Here is a 19,971-nt window from a genome sequence, read left to right as displayed (position 1 = left end):
CTCTGTGGGGGAGGAGGCAGAGAAACAGGAACTGAGTTGTCATAGGGGTTTCTTTGACACTCTACTCCTGGGGAAAATTTTCTGTGTGTCTGTATTGTTACAGACATTGAAATTGGCATGATTATATAGTGTTATTTTGACAAATAAATTGGCAGAATTTTAAAATATTCTGCACAGAATTTTTAATTTTTTGGCGCAGAATGCCCCCAGGAGTACTGTGCTTACAACCCAACCCAAGCCAGGCACAGTTTCATTTTCCTAAGACCTTTCTATTTCTACCTCTTGTTCCCTCTGAATAGAGGCTCATACCTACCTTTTTTCTAGCCTGGTGTTGTTAATAAGCCACTCATTATGGCTGCAGTGAGTCAGCAGAGTTTACCCAACAACTTTATATATGCAGAGTCCTCTCAACCTGGTTTTACAGAGCATGTCACCAGAAAAGAGTTGTAGATCCTGCCAACTTGTTACAGAAAGAAATAAAACAATTTGTATAAAAGCTATGTTACACAAATATACGTAGTGTCATTTTTTCCATCCTTAAAGAGAAAAACATGTTTTTTGGTTTAGATGATGGGTTTTTTTTTTCCAGATTAAGGGACACAATAAAGAGGGAAACTTTGTATTTGCTCTGTGAGAGCTCACTGTGATTCAGTCTGAAATATTCTGCATCTGAATTAAAATACAAAATGACAGGTGTCTCTATATTTAAAGGTGCAGAACATAGAAAAAGAATAACAATTAGAACTGGTTGGCAAATTATTTTTTTCCTATACCAACAAATTTAAATACAAAAAGTTTTTGTCAAACATTTTCTTCAAAATTGTTCAAGTTTTTGTTGACCATTGAAAAATTTGGGGTCTTTGATTTTTTTCAATGCAAACTCATTTTTTAAAGCTATTTTTTGTTTCTAAAAAATTCCTATTTAGTCCAAAAATCATTTGTTTAAAAAAAAAAAAAAGAAGGCAGCGTTTCTAACCAGCTCAATTGTTGTCATTTCTTCCTAGGGGCTCTAGGACCCTGTGAGATGGGAGGGTCCCAAAGCTCAGACTGCAGCCCAAGTTCAAATGTCTACACTGCAATGAAGAAGACCCTTAGCCCGAGTCAGAGGGCTCAGGCCAGCTGCAGGTTTTATTTGCAGTGTAGACATACCCTTCATGTTACATGCATCATACTTGCAATGACATGCACACTGAATGATCCCTGCACCCCCTATTGATTTCAGTGTGTGTGTGTGGGGGGGGGGGTCTGGGCAGGCATGAACCTACAGAGAGCTCCATTGCAGCATTGGGGCCTTAGCTACTACTGCATTTAGAAAATGGGTACAAGGGACAGCATTCAAACTGAAGATGTGATAAGTGGGTTTTCCCTGCCTCTACTGAGGCTTGTTCTTATATTTGTCTAACTTCAGCCTGTTCTCAGGCCCCTGAGAACCCCCCTCCCACAAAAATCGGGGACTTCCTATGACCTCTGTTACACAGGAGGTCAGACTAGACAACCATTTCGGCCCAATAATCTATGAAATCTCAGATGGTGCTGCATCCAGGGATGGTTTAAGTGAAAATACAACATTGAATAGAATAAAAAGGAGAAGACTGGAATGTTCTTGATCTCCAGTCTTGTCTGAAATCACTTTTAAGTACAGGGAATATTATCTTCCTGGTTTAAAAGGAAATATATGTGATGTCCCTGCTTTCTTCTTCTTTCAAATGGTAAATCTTGGGAGCGGGGGCAAGAAGATGAGGCAGGGGATCAGCTGAAGAGAACATCTCTGGTTTTTCATTTCCAATCAAAGGCAGGTATTGGTGAGAGGACGGGGGATTGTCCCTCTCCCCTACTGCTCAGTGGTCTTTGCTGGGGTAGCATGTATCCCTGGCTCATAAAGATTGAATAACCCTGATCTATACTTCTGAAGAAGAGCAAGATTTTGCCTTTCAGATGCCTGCAGTTCCACTGAAAGGAAGATAGTAAATGCATCCGATGAAGTGAGCTGTAGCTCAAGAAAGCTTATGCTCTAATAAATTTGTTAGTCTCTAAGGTGCCACAAGTCCTCCTTTTCTTTTTGCGAATACAGACTAACAGGGCTGCCACTCTGAAGGTAGTAAAGGCAGCTTTTCTGGGGGGGGGGTGCGTGAAGGGGGACCCCCTACTCCCCAGTCCTCTCCTCTCCCCCACCCCCGGACTTCATCCTCCCCTTTTACAAATGACTCATGGTTGAACACTGGGAAACCACCCTTTCCCAACCCCATTCTGCTGCAGGAGAGAGCACTAGCCCTGGCACGACCAGCCCTAAAAGGGAGGGGAGGGGGGGGGGCGGGTGCGCGCGCGCGCGCTGTGGTTTTAAGGAGCTGCAGCCCTGCGCTGCCCCCTGCAGGTCCCGCCGCGGCGCTTTTCCCCTGCCGGGGCCAGCCTGAGCAGGTTGCTGCTGCGCGGCAGAGACGCGGGGACTGCGTAGGGCAGCCGGGTGCCGGCCGGCCGGGGCTGCTGCTCGCAGGCTCTCCTTCGGGCAGGAGGCGCCGCAGCCTGGCGCAGCCCCCGCGAGGGTGTGTCCTTGCTCGCCCACCCTCCTGCCTTGGGGGTGGAGGGAGGAGGAACCAGCCGCGGCAGGAGGAAGTGGAGGCGGCTCGGAATAGCGGGCAAATGGAGACGTGAGAGGCGGCGGGGGAAAGAAGCGAGCTGGTCTCCCGCTCCCCGAGCGCGCCGCCCGACGGCCCCTGGGGCAGAGGCTTGCTCGGGGCTCCGCTGCTGCTTCGGGGGTGCTGCTCGGAGAGCCGCGGCGTTGTGCTCGCTCTGCGGGCTGCTCCATTAGCGCACGGAGGAGGATTTCAGAAGGTAGAAGCTTCCCCTGCGCCAGAGGCACCTTCCCACCCAGCTTCTCCGCTTTCCCGTTCCTGGGAGGGCCTGCAAGGGGATTGCACGCAAGTTACTGCTGCTCAGAGAGCCTGGACCCTGCCCGAGCCAGCCAAGCACGGGGTCTGCCTGGGGAATATTGCTGGCGGCTTCCGAGACAGCCTCTGATTTTGTTGTTGTTCGTTGCAAGTCTCTGCTTTAAAACCCAAGTGCATATGAAATATTAAAGCCCCTCCGCTGGATTTCCCCGTTTTGCCCCTCTCAGAGTTCCTTGCACCCCAAGGACTGAATGACTTCCCTCTAGAGACTTCTTTTTTGGGGAGGGAGGCACCTCCGTACCACGCTGCTGCATCTTGTGTACAAGGCTTTTCTCTTTTTCTCCTTTAAAAATAACCCCCACCCCCACTCCGCTGGAGGGTAAAGGAAGATGCAGACCTTTCTGAAAGGCAAAAGAGTTGGTTATTGGCTGAGTGAAAAGAAGATCAAGAAGCTGAATTTTCAGGCCTTTGCAGAGCTCTGCAGGTAAGGAACAAATCCTGGCGAGCTATAATCGGGGGCGCGGGGCAGTCAACCTCCTCTGTCTCGCCAGAGCTTGGCCGTCTGTCTTTTTCCCCCCTCTCCAAAGTGCATTTGACATTGTGGGCCTTCAGCTGCATTTCTGGTTATCAAATTAACTTGCAGTTATAATATGGTATTGCTTAAGAGCAGGGTGACTGCTGCTTGGAAATTGAGTCATAAATTTTAACAGCCTGGATCTAGGATTGTCATGGAAGCAATGCCTGGCATGGTGGTGGTGTGAAAGCATGCTATTGACTTGGGGTTCCTTTGTGGGCAGGGACAAAAAAGAAGTTTGTTAGCCAGACTGCAATAAGTTGCATTACCTGTGTAAGAAGGTTTTCTTTAATGTTTTCCTCTACATTGCGTACAAGGAGTAAGAAATCTTAAACTGTCCACAGTGTCAATTTCCGCTAGGCTAGAAGTAGCTGGGCAGAATGGAACTGATACCCAGGCATCCATGTATCATTCTTTTGGGGAAGAGAGAGGAGTTGGTATACATTGACAGTCTTCTTGGCAGACTGCATGCATGACTTCCATCCCCGGCCTATTCAGTATCCCTTGACCCCAAACCTGGTTTTCTAGATCTTGATCTGAAGTCTCTCTGCTTCCCTTTTTCATATGCATGGTACTGTTGATATGGCTTTTACCATAATATGTCGCAAACTTCTGAGAAAATCGAGTTTGAACTGTGGTTTTGACTGTGTGAGTGCGGGTGAGACATAGTCATGCTCTGTGACTTGTGCACATTTCTATTTGCATATCCCTCCTTGAGCTCTCCTGTTTTCCTGATAAAATAATCCAAATCAGACTCTTTAAAGATCTTGGTGGGATTCAAAAGAGGAGTATGATGGCTTCTGTTAATAAATTCCATGTGGGTGGCTGGTTAATTTTCTGGGTGTCATACCACAAAATATTGGGGTTTTAGAATATTTTCGGTCCCTGTGTAATGTTTTAATCTTCCAGAGATGCTTAGGGGATTTCTGCATTAGTGTAAATGCCTGTATTCACCTCCATTGGTGGGATGTTAGACTTTTTACTACAGGTTACTCTTTTATTTATACAGCTACTATTGCATGTAGTTACAAGAATATATGCTATATTGCTTAATAGAATTTGTTGTTAGTTTGATTCCATGAGTGAAGTAACAGTAAATGTCAGATAAGAATTTTCAACTAACTGGCAAATGTGAACTATCAGAATTCATTATTAGATTTTCCAATTTTAAAATAACTCTTATTTAATTAACTACTGTTCCTAAATCCACTCTGTTTACACACAAACTTTTAAAATTTGGTGTCAATAATATGCATGTCATACTAGATAAGTCTCCTATTTTCTTAAAGTTTGGCCAACGTCACTTATGATTAAGGAACTTTCACCACAAGTTTTTTGTAAAGATGAAGGGGAAAATGGAAAAGCAGTTTAACCAAATGACAGAAAAGTGGCATATCAGTTTGTTCCAATCACTTTGTATTCTATTAAAATTCACAGATATAAGATTTTGGGTAAATTTACTGTATGTAAATAGATCACAAGTTCCAATTTAATATATAATTTCCCTTTTTGGTCATGTAAACAAACTGCTTTAGTAATGACTGATGCTGAGGCTAAGACCTGCCTAACTGACTTTCTGGTTCGTTTTGGTGCTGTACACTTTTTCCTGTGCTCATAAAGGATCTGATGGTTACTGTACACCAGATTTCATAACCTAAAACTAATAGGGCTATTATGTTAGACTCTAAACATACATAGATTCTACTCTATTTCTTTGTGCCAGGTATCCAGCATTCTGCGTCCTCTGTGTAGGAATCCAAATCTGTGTAGGAATTCTCTGCCCCTCTCCCCTCCCCTCCTCAAACCTTTTTGTTTCTCTTTCTGACTGTCTTGTAAGTTGTTTCATTTTCCCACATTGTACGCTTGTATTACTGTATTAGGTAATACTCTTCTATAATTTCCACACATACTGCACAACTATATTAATGGGTGTTACTGGCACTGAAGTGCAAATAGGCCCAGAGTCTGAGTACAGCTGCTGAAAGGTGGTTTAGCTAAACTGGTTTTAAAAACTGGTCTATCTGTTTTTTTTTGCCTTGTCTGTGCTAGTGCTCCAACTCATTTTTAAAACCAGTTAATATTTCTGGATGGATTTCCCCAGTTTAGACAAGGCCTAGTTGAGGAAGGATGGCTCAGTGAATAAGATGCTAGGCTGTGAATTGGGAAGATCTGCATTCTATTCCCTCTTCTACCAGAGACTTCCTGTGAGAATTTTTTGGCAAGTCACTTAGTCTCGTTGTGCCTCCGTTCTCCATCTGTAAAATGTGGATAGCAATAACGCTGTACCTCATGGGGTATTGAGGACATACACAATAAAAGATTGTGATTTACTTGGATATCGTGGTAATGGGGGGTCAGATCAGTACTACAGATGGATATGGGCCTGATCCTGAGATGAGCTCTATGTGCTTGGCACCCTTGAAATTAATGGGGAGTTTCGGCATCTACAAAGGCCTCTTTCCCAAAGGAAGATGAGGGCTTTCACAGAGAGCTGGTCTGTTTAGCATCAGAAAGTGAGCTATGCATTGAGGGCAGTAGTGAGGCGCCAGGAGTCCCAGAACTTCCATCCAAACCAGGCTAAGTGGCAAGAATGTAATAGCAAACTAGCTGTGGATCTGTCTGAGGGTGTACTCGGTGACATGGTAGATCTTGGAGTTACTCTGCATGCCAAGTCAAATTTGTGCATTTCAGTGTCCCAATGATTAGAGTAAGAGTGCCTGGTGCTGCTGCTCTTTCCACAGAAGAGGAAAGTGGATAAGAGAAGTTGTGCTTCTCACATAGTATCTGTGAGAATCAATTTCTGCCAGTTTCCACCAACATGAGAAAATGGAAATGAGGGATTCCACAGAAACTCCACTTGCTGAACACCAGTTGCAACAACCCCTTGTGTGAACAAACCAAACTGCTTTCCTGCTTAGAATTCTGCGTGACAAGTTAGCCACTGATTGACAAATATGAAAAAGCGAAGGCACTAGATCTTGTTTGGAGCCTCTAGGTGCTACTGCAATACAAATAATAACTAACAGTCTCCAGGCTGTGGATTTTTCATTAGAGTAGACAATGTCTGGATTGGTTTAGTGGAGGAACACTTCTTTTTTCTATAGAAAACTGGATGGATAAGATTTCATTATTAGGATTCCACACAAAGGGGACATTCGTTTTCATTATCTTGGGTGTTTGGGTAAGTCCTCCTACAGTGCATTTATCACTTGTACTTAAGGCCATAGAAACTGGTTTCACTGGTCATCTAGCATGTTTTTGTTCCTTTAGGATAAGAATATTTTTACGAGCCTAGGAAATAACAGTGGTGAATTAGAGCATTGCACATATACATATTCTGCCCCCGCCCCCCCCCCCTTCCCCCGCGTTCTTAGGGCTTGGTTTCTGTGATCTGTGGAATTTAGCTGCCCTTTGTGCAGTTAAACCTCCCTAGTAGCATTTTATAAGCTACCAGTCTTGGCAAATCAGCTTCATAAAACCGGGGTAAACACTACTGTCAGAGCTATAGATAGGTGTGTTTGTTTGTTTTCTGTTCTGAACTTTTATTCATGTTTCTTATATTTACTGGACTAAGCACAAGAAGCCAAATATGAGATTTGATACAGAGATTTAGGAATAATTTTGAGCTGAGAATATTAAATTAAGCATATTCTTTATATAGCAAACCATTAAGTATATTGCATGTTTTTCCAGGAAGAACTTGGGATTTTCTTTCAGCTCCCCACAAAAAACTAAATACTGATTTTGTTAAATGCATGGCTTGTGCCAGTTGGCTTCAAAGACTGTAGAAATTATAAAAATTAAACATAAGCATGCTGGTCAATAGCTCCAATTGTTACCTACACTGCTGTGCAATATTGTATCACAAGAATTCAGTGGACAATAGCAGGGAGTAAAGTTTCTTTGTCTGCAATTCTCACCAATAGCTGCAAGCCGTCAGGTGTTAAAAATTATACTGAAGGTAGGAGTGAACTACTGATGACCTTCTGGGGGCATGGGGGTTCAGTGCTCCTTCTTCCTGTAGGAGTGACCTTTCTTCTAGCCATGCAGAGATGGAGTTGTACTGCCTCTTGAAACCACTGTGAACACTGGCCACAGTGAAGTGAGGGGGTCATCTTCCTCCATCCTCAAAGAAAGTTTGCAGTGTGTTTGTTTGCTACATTCTAGGATCTTAACTAGTCTCTGGGATCACAGACCACACCCACTGGGCTGCAGGAGTGGCTTAAATTATCAATATTTTCATTACATGCCTGTGTTTAGTGGATTTACAGTAATTTACCTTAGATTAAGGAGCCAAGAGTCCTTTTCCTGGTACATCTTTTTTTTCCACAAAGCAGTTTGATTTAGGATGATGATAAATCTGGCCTCTTTATATTGCAGAAGGTTCCTGAAAAGTAGTTCCTAGTATGTGCATATGTTAATTCCTGCATCTCTGCTTTCAATTTTGTTGGCTCCTTACTAATTCAGAAACCACCACTCTTGACTTTGGGGAGGGTTTAAATGTAAGCAGTACTCTCTGAAACAGAGGTTTGATCTGAGGTGGGATTTTAGGGTTGGTGTAGTTACAAGAAAACCCCAGAAAGTTAAGTGTTTGAACTGCACATTAGGAGAGTGAAGATTGATACTGTACATCGTGTGATACAGTCCAGATAACATGCTGTTCATCTGAAAACTTGACAGTTTCCTTTAAAATGACCCTGAACATATCCCAATGAAACAGTGGAGCAAGGCATCTGAAATGCAGATGTAGAAAAAATAAGCACCTGGCTTGGATGCATCCAGTCTATCGCTATGTGAAACAAGCACTCTTCTATTGGTGCATTTTTCTTCTTATCTCCTTTATTTTTCATTCATAAATCCAGTAATCCACAATAATGGTTCTATTTGTGTGGAACTTAAGTTTTTTTCAGAAGACATTTTGCCCTCTACCTGATCAGATGTACTTTTATAGTGTCTGATATCTTCAAAGTACTATTCAAACTTTAGCTAGTCTTCATAGCACTCAAAGTAGTAAGTAGTAGTATCCCCATTTTACAGCAGAGGAAAACATGTTAAAGTGTGTGGTGGCTCTCATAAAAGTGTCTCTCAAAATGACAGTTTTAGGCTTCCATTTTTGAGGTTGCTGTAACTTCAGGTTCAAGTTCCTCATCTTGCAAGTTAAAAGGTGTGTGTTCCTCCTCTGGTATATGAAAGTCAAGCTGTGTTCTTGGCTCGTGTAGGAGCACCAGTAGTAATGGTTCTTCACAGGAATCATTCATTCAGTTCCAAATGAAGTGAGTCAAAATAGAATCCAGCTTGCTTTCCCATAGCCACGTTGGCTCTGCAGAGGTAACAGGTAGTCAGTTTATTGAGATTAGTAAAAGTGGCAGCTGTGACTTTGAAGGCCCTTGGGATCTGATCTATAAAGTGAGAAGGTGCCACGTTTCTGATCGTAACTGCACATTTAACTGAGTCATTGGCAGAGCCAGATCTAGAGCTAGGAATTAGGGTCAACTCACACAAAGGTGCTGAATTTCACTCCAGGAGAGGCAAGCTGAAATGTTTGATCTTAATTGATCTAGTGCTGCATAGTTAAGAGTACCACTTGATCCATGCTGACTTCTGAATTGGTAACTTGAAAGTCCTCAGGGAACTGGGATGTCTCCTGCTTTTATTACAGCCCTCACAGGTTCTTGTTCCTCCTGTTCAACAAGAAAGCTCCTTCCACTATTTCCTAAACACACACCAGTTCTGCACACTCATCCTGGTCCTGATCCCCATGCAGTCCATTGTGGCACTGAACCCCTCCTACTCCAGCTGGCAAACAAAAGAGTTTGGGGCAGGTGGGGTCGGGAATCAAGGGTAGGAGAAGGTGGAACACTGAAGGCTTGCCAGGAACTCTGGATCCCACACTTTTGCTCAGTCTATTAGATTATTACGTTTGGGGGGTGGGGGTGGGGGGGTGTGTGTGTGTGTGTGTGTGTGTGTGTTTGAGAGTTGAGGGAACGTTCCTTTGAAAGAGTGCTGTCAGGCTAAAAATCAATATTTTAAAGAGGCCTTAACTCTGTTGGACGTTTAGGCGCTAAGCAACAAGAGTATATCTTTTAAAATGTGTAAGAACAGGCATTTCCTTCTCCAATCTGGAAAAGCCATGTTAAAATGTCATTTTCCTAGTGAATGTCTCCTTACTAATTATGTCCAGAGCATCTTGAAGATGTGTTGTTTTTGTTTTGTTTTTTTTAAATAAGTGTGGACGATACTGAAGAATAATGAAGACCAAAAGCTATTTCTCTGTGGATCAATTTCACTCCATATGGAGCCCTTTGGATTTTGATGAGCAAGATCATTATTACAAAGATGATGATGATTTAGACCTGTTATACTTTAGCTCACTAATTAATTAGATTGTAACATAAGGCCTATATATACTACACCAGCGGTTCTCAACGGGGGGTCCGCAAACCCTTTCAGGGGATCCACGGAGCCCTGTGGCTAAAACCCAGAGTGCGAACCCCAGCACCTCTCACAAGCCAGGAGCTGCGGTGTTGAAGCCCCATCCCTGGTGCCCCCTGCCTGGTTGAAGCCAGGAGCAGCAGGGCTGAATTCTCGAGCCGGCAGAAGCCCTAAGCCCATGAGCAGAGTTGGGGGGACACAGAGGTGTTGCCCCTCCCACCCTGAAACTACAGTGCAAGAGCAGGGCAGTCCAGGGGCAGTTCCAACCCCCCTACCCCCACCACCTTCTCTCCCCACCCCCTTCGCTCACACAGGTGGTAAGAGCTGCCTGGGCAGGGGCCCTGGCTCTGTGGCTGGCGGGGCCCTCGGGGAACAGGAACTGCAGGGGAGCCCTCCTGGCACACAGCCCCTAGCTATCCCTCCGTCTGCACACAGCCCCTAGCTATACCCCTGCCTGCACCCTGAGCTATTTTCAGTATTTTTGAGCTGAGGCCCCTACCTTTGAATTATAATTTTTGGTTGCGTGTGCCCTCCCCCCCCAACCCAGACAGGCGGGTGGCCTGCTGAGGTGAGTCAGTGGGTGGAGGTGACACTCCCTCCCCAGACCCTGCCTTGCAGAGCTGGCTCAAGCCCAGCTGGCCCCTGCCCACCCAAAATAGAAGTCAAACTACACGTATGTTCAAGCCCCCTCCCCTGCTGGGCTCTGAAGTTTTTATAGCATGTTGTGAGGGCCTCGGAAAGAAAAAAGGTTGAGAACCGCTGTACTACACAACCTCACTTCTTAGAAAAATGTTAGAATGGAGAGGTCAATGAGGCTGTAACATTGAGGGTTTTTATATTGGACACTGTGCTCCTTCCTGTACCTTCAATGGAAACGGTATTTGGCACCATAGCTTTTTGATTTCATCTTGGCTCATAAATCCCCTGACAGTTACAAAACACCTCTGAAATTAAGGAGATTGGGGAGAGGGAGAGTGGAAAATGAACTACCTCAGCTTTGATTTTGAAAAGTCACTAGTATCTAATGTTCCCAACTCACTTTACATATTTAACAAGCACTAAAATGGCAGAGCATATTGAGAATTGAATGACTTAGTGAGTTATCCTTGGCAGTGGTTGGCCAGCAAACCGTTGAAGCTGTGCAACACTGGGATTAGCTGTGCCAGGATAGTGTGGTATGTCCATTTTAGACTGAAAACTAAAGGGATTTATGCATAAAAACACATGATATCCAATGCAGCAATAGCTAATTGTTAGTACTTTTCACTCAAGGATTTTAAAATGCTTTGCACATGTTGGAGTAAGCTTCACAGCAAAAATATTTATGCCTGGTTGTGGGGAGAGACATGACTGAGACGCAGAGAAGTTGAGTCCAGGACACAGTATAATTTAGGGTTTATCTACAAGGAGCAGCAACACGCAGTAGGGAGGGTGTAATTTCTAAACCTCACTAACGTGTTGTGGACCAATTAGTACACATGGACCCTGCTAGGGTCTGCTAAAAGTTCTCTAGAGTGCTTTAATGTGATCAGACTTTTTTTTTTTTTTTTTTAAAGAGTTCAGCATAGTAATGAAACTGCTGCATTTGAGTATATAATGCTGTTTACTCCCTGCCTCACCTTGCTAAAGGTATCTGCAAATTGAGATTATCAGTTAATAGCTAACTGAACAAATGGGGTGTGTGTGTGTGTGTGTGAGAGAGAGAGAGAGGTGGTTAACGGCACTGGACAGAAATGACAGTATCATAAGTGTTCATTTGTGATTGGCCACCCTCATCTCAACCACAGTGATAAAATGCTTTGCGTCTCACTGTGCCACTCGTAAATGACTTCTACTCTTACAAGAACCAATATCAGAGTTCAGCTTATTCTTTATCTTGTCAGCAGGATTTCATTACCCGGGCGTAAAGGGACAAGTGTTCAGATGGGAAGGCCATGATATATAATCGGCTTCAGCACTATATAATGAATATTTATTCAGCAATATATTTACAAATCCAGGAATTAGGATATTTCTTAAGTGCCATCGTTGTAATAACTGTACTATTTTAAATGTGTTTCAGGGAGACTCTGTAGTATTTCCCTTTAACCTTTTTAGATTAAAACACATGAGATGTATGTAAAAAATAATGGATCTTACTCCTCCATTTGTTTGTAGTGCAGTAGCTCCTGTATGCCTCGGTAAGGGCCCCACTGTACATGTACATAACAAAAAGACAGTCCCTGCTCCAAAGGCTTTACAATCTTAAAACCAATCCTGCAGTTGTTGGGGATCACCGCACCCATGTGGAGGCCTGTTCAGGCATTGGTGCAGCAGTCTGTCCACCTGTTCGCATTTGCAGGATCAGGGCCTAAGTGTATGACAAAAGAACATGTGACCACAACAAATAGATGGGGTGAGAGATAGTACAAAGTACTAGTGAGCTTAGTGATAGGTGGAATAAGCAGAAGTAATAGTACATCAGAAGCCTAGCCACTTTTGGGTGTTTTGTAGGTATCATGGAGAGGCGAGAGATTTGAAGGATATAAGGTGTGGTGTTGTCCCTTTTTAGTCTTGGTCCTTGGCCTTGTTATGATCTTTTTATTTTTTTTTTATTTTTTTTTTTAAGGAAAGTGTGTGTGTATATACATACACTTTATATTATACATCTATTTACAAGGAATTCTGAATTTGCTTCAATTTTGCAGGGTTCAAACTGTAACCAGTTTCAATGTTAGTTTTTTTTAAATGGTTATAAACACTTAATTTAAAAAAAAAATTTGATAAATGAAAAATGTTAGTTAACTTTTCAGTTAAAAGGGTTGCAAAATAATTAGAAGTCCAACAGTGTCTCAAACACTTTTGTTTTCAGGAGAAGGTGCCCCCACCCCGGCACACTATGGCCTGTTTAAAAGAAATGTCAGCCAGTCTGTCTTTATCCTTGTACTAAACAGCCATCAAATTTTGCATATCCCAGAACAGCAGTACGGGCTCTTTTGTAAAACATGCATATGCACGCACACCACTTTTAGTGAAAGACAGAAAAGAGCCAGGACTCCTGAGATACAGTTTATTGGCTAGGTTTAGATGATTATGGTACCTAATAGTGGTTTTCACAGAGCAAAGTACAGTATAATACAGGAGCAATGTGTACCTTTCTGTAATCCAGGAAGTGCAACTGTTGTTTCAACTCCAAACAAAATCTGTTTTTGTCCTTTTGACTAATATTGCGAATGAGCAGCTTCTTTTGTTTTCTGTTAGTTCGCAGTGCTGGTTTGGTGCAGTATTTAGAGTCATGAGAGCTTCCAGGTCCTTGCACTGTAGTCACTCAAATGAACTTTGGTTGCTAAAGAAAACCACAGACTTCAATGTGTTTAGGTCTGGCTGGAAGACAAGAATTCCATTTTGTGAAAAATGTCAAGGTTTTGGCATTGAGACCTTTCAAAAAAAATTTTTGTTTAAAAAAATAAAATAAAAAAAACATCCCTCCTTCAACCCCTCCCAAACAATAGCTAGTAGTCTGTTGGTTAGGGCACTCACCTGGATGTGTGAAACCCAGGTTCAAGTCTCTCAGCACTGACTGATTCAGAGCAAGGACTTGAATCGGGCTCTCCCAGATGTGTCCTGATTACTGGCTGTTCTGGTTTCCCCTCTGTCGGTCTCTCTTCCTGATGAAAGTTTTGTCAAAACATACATTTCTGCAAAAAGTTTTTGTTTTGACAAATTTGAATTTTCTGGTGGGGAAAAATTGTCTCAGAATTTCAGATCAGCTCTAGTTTGCACAATGAACATACCGCTGAAAATGTTCTGAGACTGTGCTTTGCAAGAGTGAGAGAGAAAGAGACAACACAACACACTGGTCTAAAGTTGCTGTTTCATCTAGACGCTGCATGTAGCCTTACATGTGTACTGATAATCCAATTCAGTGCTTTCATACTGTTTCCCTCTTCTTTTTCAAGGTGTGTGATGATGCATCTTTGTTTTTGGGGTTAGTGTCCAATATAGAACAGGTTACTGGGAATCATGTTCTGAGAAGCTCTCTTTGAGGCCGGAGCAGTGTGGTAGAGCGATTAATGGTCAGGATTTAGGTATGCTTGCAGTTTGAAGGGGTGGGAAGAGGAGTATAGATGAAGCTTGTTCTGTGGATAAAGAGAGGACTTAATTCACTAGAGCGGTCAGTCTGGCACCTTTCATGAGCAGTAAAAGAAAATTGCTAAAGTCTGTGTGTGTTTGTGGGGAGGGCCTGTCCCTTTTTAGGATATCTTCTAGAGAATTAATCTCTAGCTGAAAAAATTAAGAGTAGCAGAAGGAGGGAAAAATCCTGTATAAATGGAAGACTACATGTAGGAGCTGCAGCAATTTGAGGCAGACCTACAGGGCAAAGGCCATATGATGATAAAGCATGGTTGCCTCTTACTATCATTTGAAAAAACAAATGTTTTTTTCCTTCAGATTTTTTTTGTATACTGAAACATCAATTCTAAGCTGGCTGTCCCTGGGAGATGACAGCATGCTGAGTCCCATGAGGGATAGCTTCTTGTGTTGCTCCTTAGCAACTTCTGGACCCATGGATTGCTGTTGGGAATTGTATCCAGCCCTTAACGTATAGAAGGAAAGGTTGCCTCAAGATGGGTCATTTGTGGAAAGAAGGGTAAATCTTTAGGGCTCTGGACATCTCGGGTAGAGAAGGGAAGTGTGTTTTGGCTCTAGGGCATGCCGCCGTCTGTGCATCATGTTTTCTCTCCCTCCCAAAAATTTCTTTGGGGCCTGCTGGTCCTACACATGGGTTAGTGATAGAGCTAGTTGGGGAAAATGGTGCTGGAGGGAGAAACTCATGAATATTTTGTTCACAATTTTCCCGATTTTTTTTTTTTTTTTTTAATGGCTGTATTCAAAATGTTAAAAAACGCAACTGCTTTAATTATTTAAAAAAATAGGGTGCTGTTAGGTGGGAAAACATAATACTTCAGCAAGGTGTTTTCTCCCCTTATTTTTGTCCTTTCTGTTCTGAATGACATTCTGGGCTGTGAGCACCCAGGATCTGTTTGTGAGGGAGTTAGTGCACAGAGCTCTCTCCACGAATATGTGGATAAAGGGGAAGTGGAAATCCTTGCTGGCTAGCTGATTTAACAAAACATCAAAACAATTAAAAGTATGTTTAAGCTGTCAGCACAGTGAAAAATAACTCGCTTTTTTTTTTAAAACAAAACAAGATCTCTAGCTTGGTTCCCTTCTGATTCCTCTACTGGAGGAGCTCTAGTATAGCTCCAGGATTTGTATAGCACACAGAGGTTCATTGATCTCAACTGCTCTGCTGCTTAAGGGCAGCAGAACTGTCCCCAGCAATGGAGAAGCTCATGTCTTTGGGGACAGGGCTTTCTTGGGGACAAGCTCAAAAGTCTGGAACTCATTTATGCAGGAGCTTTGCTGCTTTCTAGTCCACATGTAAAAATGCACCTCCTTTGCCCTCGTTTTCTCTCAAAGTCTCACATAAGATACCCGTTTGTATGGATAACTAATCAAAACCAAACCATTCCTAATATACAACTTCATACATCTGTCCCAGGAGAAAGGGCACTGGAGTGGAGAGGAAACCATACTTCATTGATGTTTGTCAGCTTGTATGTTTTTTAACTTGGAAGAGCACTTGGGTGTCATGTTGATGGGCCTGGTGTACCTGCATCGGATAAAACCTGAGTCTCCCATGTAGCAATGTGGATCCCTGCTGCTATGATGCTGGCATGACCTAGAAGTGATTGTGTGAGAAATAAGTAGGATCATCTTCTGTTTTATTCTACATGTTAAAACAGGAAAAAAATGTTTTGAGCCAAACTGTGTGTCAGGTGTTATGTTTACCCGTGACGCTTTCATTTTCATGTGTATGGCATGTTGACGTTAAATGGTTATTTTAAAATTAAATACTTGTATAATACCTCAGTATGTGCTGTGTGGACCACAAGGTCTCTGAGCATAAGTTTTCTTCCCCACTGTATGCTCTTTGTGCTACTGTGGGCAGCAGTTTCCTCAGCAGCCTGGCACCCCGTGTTTGCTCACAATGAGCATTGTTTGGGAGGAGGCTGGCACAGTATACTTTTGCTCTGATTTGATCTCTTTTGTACAGTCAGTTAATGTGACACTATTCAATTCCACTCCTTGTTGCCAATTTTTCACCTGCTGTTAAAGTAGCAATAAACGATCATGACTCTAACTGCAAGAGATTGGAGACAAAACTTTTGTTTCAGTGTTTGCTTTGTGCTTTTGTCAGTGGTTTTTGTATAGTCAGTTACATTGCTTCTCTTTTTTTTTTTTTTTTTTTTTTTTTTTGGTGTCTCTTCTTAGTATGGGTATTTCTAAAAACATAGGGAAGGCAAAGAAAAGTCTTAAACAGGGGGATATGTAATTGTGAAATCATAACATTTGGCAGGGGGACTCGGGTAGGTGTAACTATTTCTAATTCATTTTAAGACTGAAATTACTTTTATTTATGTTTTTAAAAAGTTTTTAAACTGACTAAATTACAAATTGATACTGTTCCTTTGAGTGAGAAGCGCTCTGTGTTAGCAAGCTTCATGGTGAAACTCATCTAGATTTTAAAAAACAATTGTCGTTACCATAATTAATAATAATCTATTGTTTATATGATGCTGTGCGCCTTAAAAGGAAGGTGTGGTCCAATGGTTTGAGCAAAGGATTAGAAAATGAAGTCTTGAGTTCTAAACCCAGCCGTGCAATTGACTTCTCTTGGGCAAGTCCCTTACCTTTCTGTCCATTTCTCCATATGTAAATAGAAGATCCAGTCTGTCTGGAGGTGCTGTTTTGCAGATTGATTAGATGTTTGTAAAGCAGTTTGGACTTGAAGAGCGCTAAGTATTGCTATTATCAAAGCACAGTACAAAGGCTAATCCTTACTTTTTGGATTTAGAGCCCAGTCCAGCACCCACTGATGTCAATGAAGACTTTGCATTGACTTCACTGGGAACTCTGTATGCATGTCTCTTTCACACACACCCAGACACCGCCTTCCCATCTTTTATTAATGGAGAGTCTGAGACACAGGGCGGTGTGGTGGGAAGTTATTTTTCATGACCACACACAAGTGGTGACAGGGACATGGCTGGGATTAGAACTGAGAACTGTCTCCCTTCCATGCTAGTTGCACTAAGTCTTTGCTGCTTCTGTAAACTTATAAATCACTAAAACAGGAACTTGGGCCTGTTTCAAATCAATATGGTTACTGTGGCAGGTTGTCATTGAGCTGTGCTACTAGGATCTCTTTTAAAACACATTCTGAATACATGTTTGGCCCAGGGAAATATTCTTTGTAGTAATCTCAAAATGTTTTTGCAGCATCAAGTACAGTACTCACACTTCCTCTTGACACTCCTGCCTCCTTTTCTTATGCTGAGTGATATTTTGTGTGTGTGAGAGATGCACACAACTGCTCTTACACTGTGTTGTCCGCTGCCTTTAGTGAGGGGTTTTAGCAGAGGATATTCAGTCCTAAAAGCGCAAACAGTGCTTTTAAACTTTTTTAAATCAAAGTAAATTGCCGTTTGTGGGCTGTTTTTTCCTTTTTGTGGTGCAACCTAATAGCGCTATAAACACATTGCAGTGAGAGAGGGATCTAGGTGAAGTGTTTTCAGCTAAAGCATACATTATTCAGTCTTGAATAATGTCTTGAAACTGTGACGCCCTGTCTCTGTGTGGGTGTCTTTAGCTGGCAGTAGGGCAGCAGGAGATCATATTGGAGCCTTTTTATGAAGGCAGAGTGACTAGGGGTTGCCATATGCTAGCCTGATCTCCTTTGCTGTAGAAAAGCTTGTTAAGAGTTCATTTCTTTTTCTTTCCTTTAACACAGCCAGCTTCCTTCTGAGCACCCCCTTGTGGCGAGGGGCACTTCTACAATGTTCTGCCTCTGTTTTGCCCTTCTTCAGGTCTCCTTAAAACCCCCCTTTTTTCCCCCCCAGTCTCTCTCATCTAATTGTAGCCTCTCTCGGGGTCTGTTTTTGTTTTTAATTACCACAAAGTTGTAAAACCCAACCAACCCAACAAAAATCTTCCACCCAGCCATAAGCTGGGTCTAGCCCTTTTTCCCTGAGGTACTCTCTCTTTCTGGTCTCTGACCAGTGGGAGAAGATGCAAGGCTTGGCCTGCTTTCTTCTAAAGGAAGAACAAAACTTTCAACTGGTCGTCTTACCCAGCCCCAACTCCGTTCCTTGGGCACTCTAGGAGACCCTCTCTCCCTGAAAGAAAAGGAGTACTTGTGGCACCTTAGAGACTAACAAATTTATTTGAGCATAAGCTTTCGTTAGTCTCTAAGGTGCCACAAGCCCTCCTTTTCTTTTTGCGAATACAGACTACACGGCTGCTGCTCTGAAATCTGTCATTATGCAAGGCACTGAATTTAGCCGTATGGAGTGGAAATCTATCAACTTCATGAAAAAACTCATACAGATACAGACAGACATCATCTTCCTTTCCAAATGCAAACAGATGGGCATCCGATGAAGTGAGCTGTAGCTCACGAAAGCTTATGCTCTAATAAATTTGTTAGTCTCTAAGGTGCCACGGGTACTCCTTTTCTTTTTGCGAATACAGACTAACACGGCTGCTACTCTCTCCCTGAAGGTTCACTCTGCAATTACCCTTCTAGTTCTGTCCTCACTGAAATGCCCCCTGACCCTTTATAGCCAAAGTGCAGCCCTACCTCCTTAATTGGCTCAGCTTGGACAACTGCTCTGGCACAGAGAAGCTCTTATTGTTTTAATCACAGAAGCCTGCCACCCTGTGACATTCCCCCTATACATTTCATCTGCATGTGAAAATCGTTCGCCCCCGAGAATGTCAGGAAATTAAATTGTTTACTCAAAATGTCTGTCATGAATGCCTACATTAGCCCAGGAGAGCTCCGAGACATTCCTTCGAGCAAGCCCAGAAGAGTGAGAGCTGTATCTCTTCATCTGAACTGTAAATGTAAAGTTCACCCACAGAGTTTGCTAGGCACTCTGCCCAGACAGTTTTAAAATTAGACTAAAATCCTGCATTGTTGTAGCCATGTTGGTTCCAGGATATTAGAGAGGCAAGGTAGGTGAAGAAATATATATTACCTCATCCACCTGGTCTCAGGAAAATCCTATGCATTTATAAATGTGCTGTGAACAATTTCAGTCTCTTGGGGAAAAAGGAAAAGGAGGACTTGTGGCACCTTAGAGACTAACAAATTTATTTGAGCATAAGCTTTCGTGAGCTACAGCTCACTTCATCGGATGCTTATGCTCAAATAAATTTGTTAGTCTCTAAGGTGCCACAAGTACTCCTTTTCTTTTTGCGAATACAGACTAACATGGCTGCTACTCTGAAACCAGTTTCTTGGGAATATTTGGAATGTCCTCCCCAGGGTCACAAATATTTCAAGCATTACTTAACCTGAAATGAAGTGGACCTCAGATTGAGGATAGGTGGCAGAGGAAAGGCTCATGGTGGATGCACAGGACTTGGAGGCAGAATTGGGATGTGGGGGAAGTCTGTTCTTTGCTCTGTCATAGGCTTTGTTGTCATTTAGGCAAGTTAGTTAATCTTTTTGTACTATTGGATGTCTCTCCATAGGGGATTTAATCTGAAGCTCTTTGATGCATGTCAGGTAACTAGCAGCACGCGAGTCACACCAATAGTGTGCACACGTAATGCCTGTTCTCTTTTTTCAATTTGCATGACGTAAACACACGGTGTCTGTTTGCTGTGCACTGAGGGATAGCACTTCCTTTAGTTCACCGCTGAGCAGTGGGCGGACAGAGTGTTTTCACTGTGAATTGTGGGAAGCCTAGTGGATTCAATTTTTTATTTTTTATTTTTATTTTTTAAATCCTGTCGTTCCACTGTCTCTGCGTCATACTTCCTTTCTGGGCTGACGTGTGCCGATTTTTAAATTGCTGTGGACCAGCATGGATCCAGCAATTCTTCACTCTGCTAGGGCGACGAGAGCGAATATGCGCAGGCGGCTTGGGTTGTATTACAGCACTTAGCTGGATGGATTCTGCCTTGGACTTTGCCTATTGCACCACCAAACATGATGCAGGAGCAAGCGAATATTCTATGGCAGCA

The 19,971-nt window shown here is 42.7% G+C and overlaps 1 protein-coding gene across 4 annotated transcripts in view; it reads left to right on the top strand.

The window, feature by feature from the left end:
- The first annotated feature begins 2,334 nt into the window (after positions 1-2,334).
- Positions 2,335-19,971, top strand: part of ITPK1 (inositol-tetrakisphosphate 1-kinase) — a 218,685-nt gene continuing 201,048 nt past the window's right edge. For 2 of the 4 annotated variants that reach the window (XM_038405732.2, XM_043517869.1), the window contains exon 1: positions 2,402-3,369. Coding sequence is in view for 1 of the 4 variants with exons in the window: in XM_038405731.2 (XP_038261659.1) it covers positions 3,275-3,369 (95 nt within the window). In the remaining 3 variants the exon portion in view is untranslated. Of the gene's footprint in view, positions 3,370-19,971 lie in introns of all 4 variants that reach the window. The other 2 variants (XM_038405731.2, XM_043517868.1) reach the window with 2 other exon arrangements.

The sequence above is a fragment of the Dermochelys coriacea genome, chromosome 6 (genome assembly GCF_009764565.3).
Source record: "Dermochelys coriacea isolate rDerCor1 chromosome 6, rDerCor1.pri.v4, whole genome shotgun sequence".
Classification (NCBI taxonomy): domain Eukaryota; kingdom Metazoa; phylum Chordata; order Testudines; family Dermochelyidae; genus Dermochelys; species Dermochelys coriacea.
Note: the sequence above shows the minus strand (reverse complement) of the source record. Positions and strands in the feature narration are given on the sequence as shown.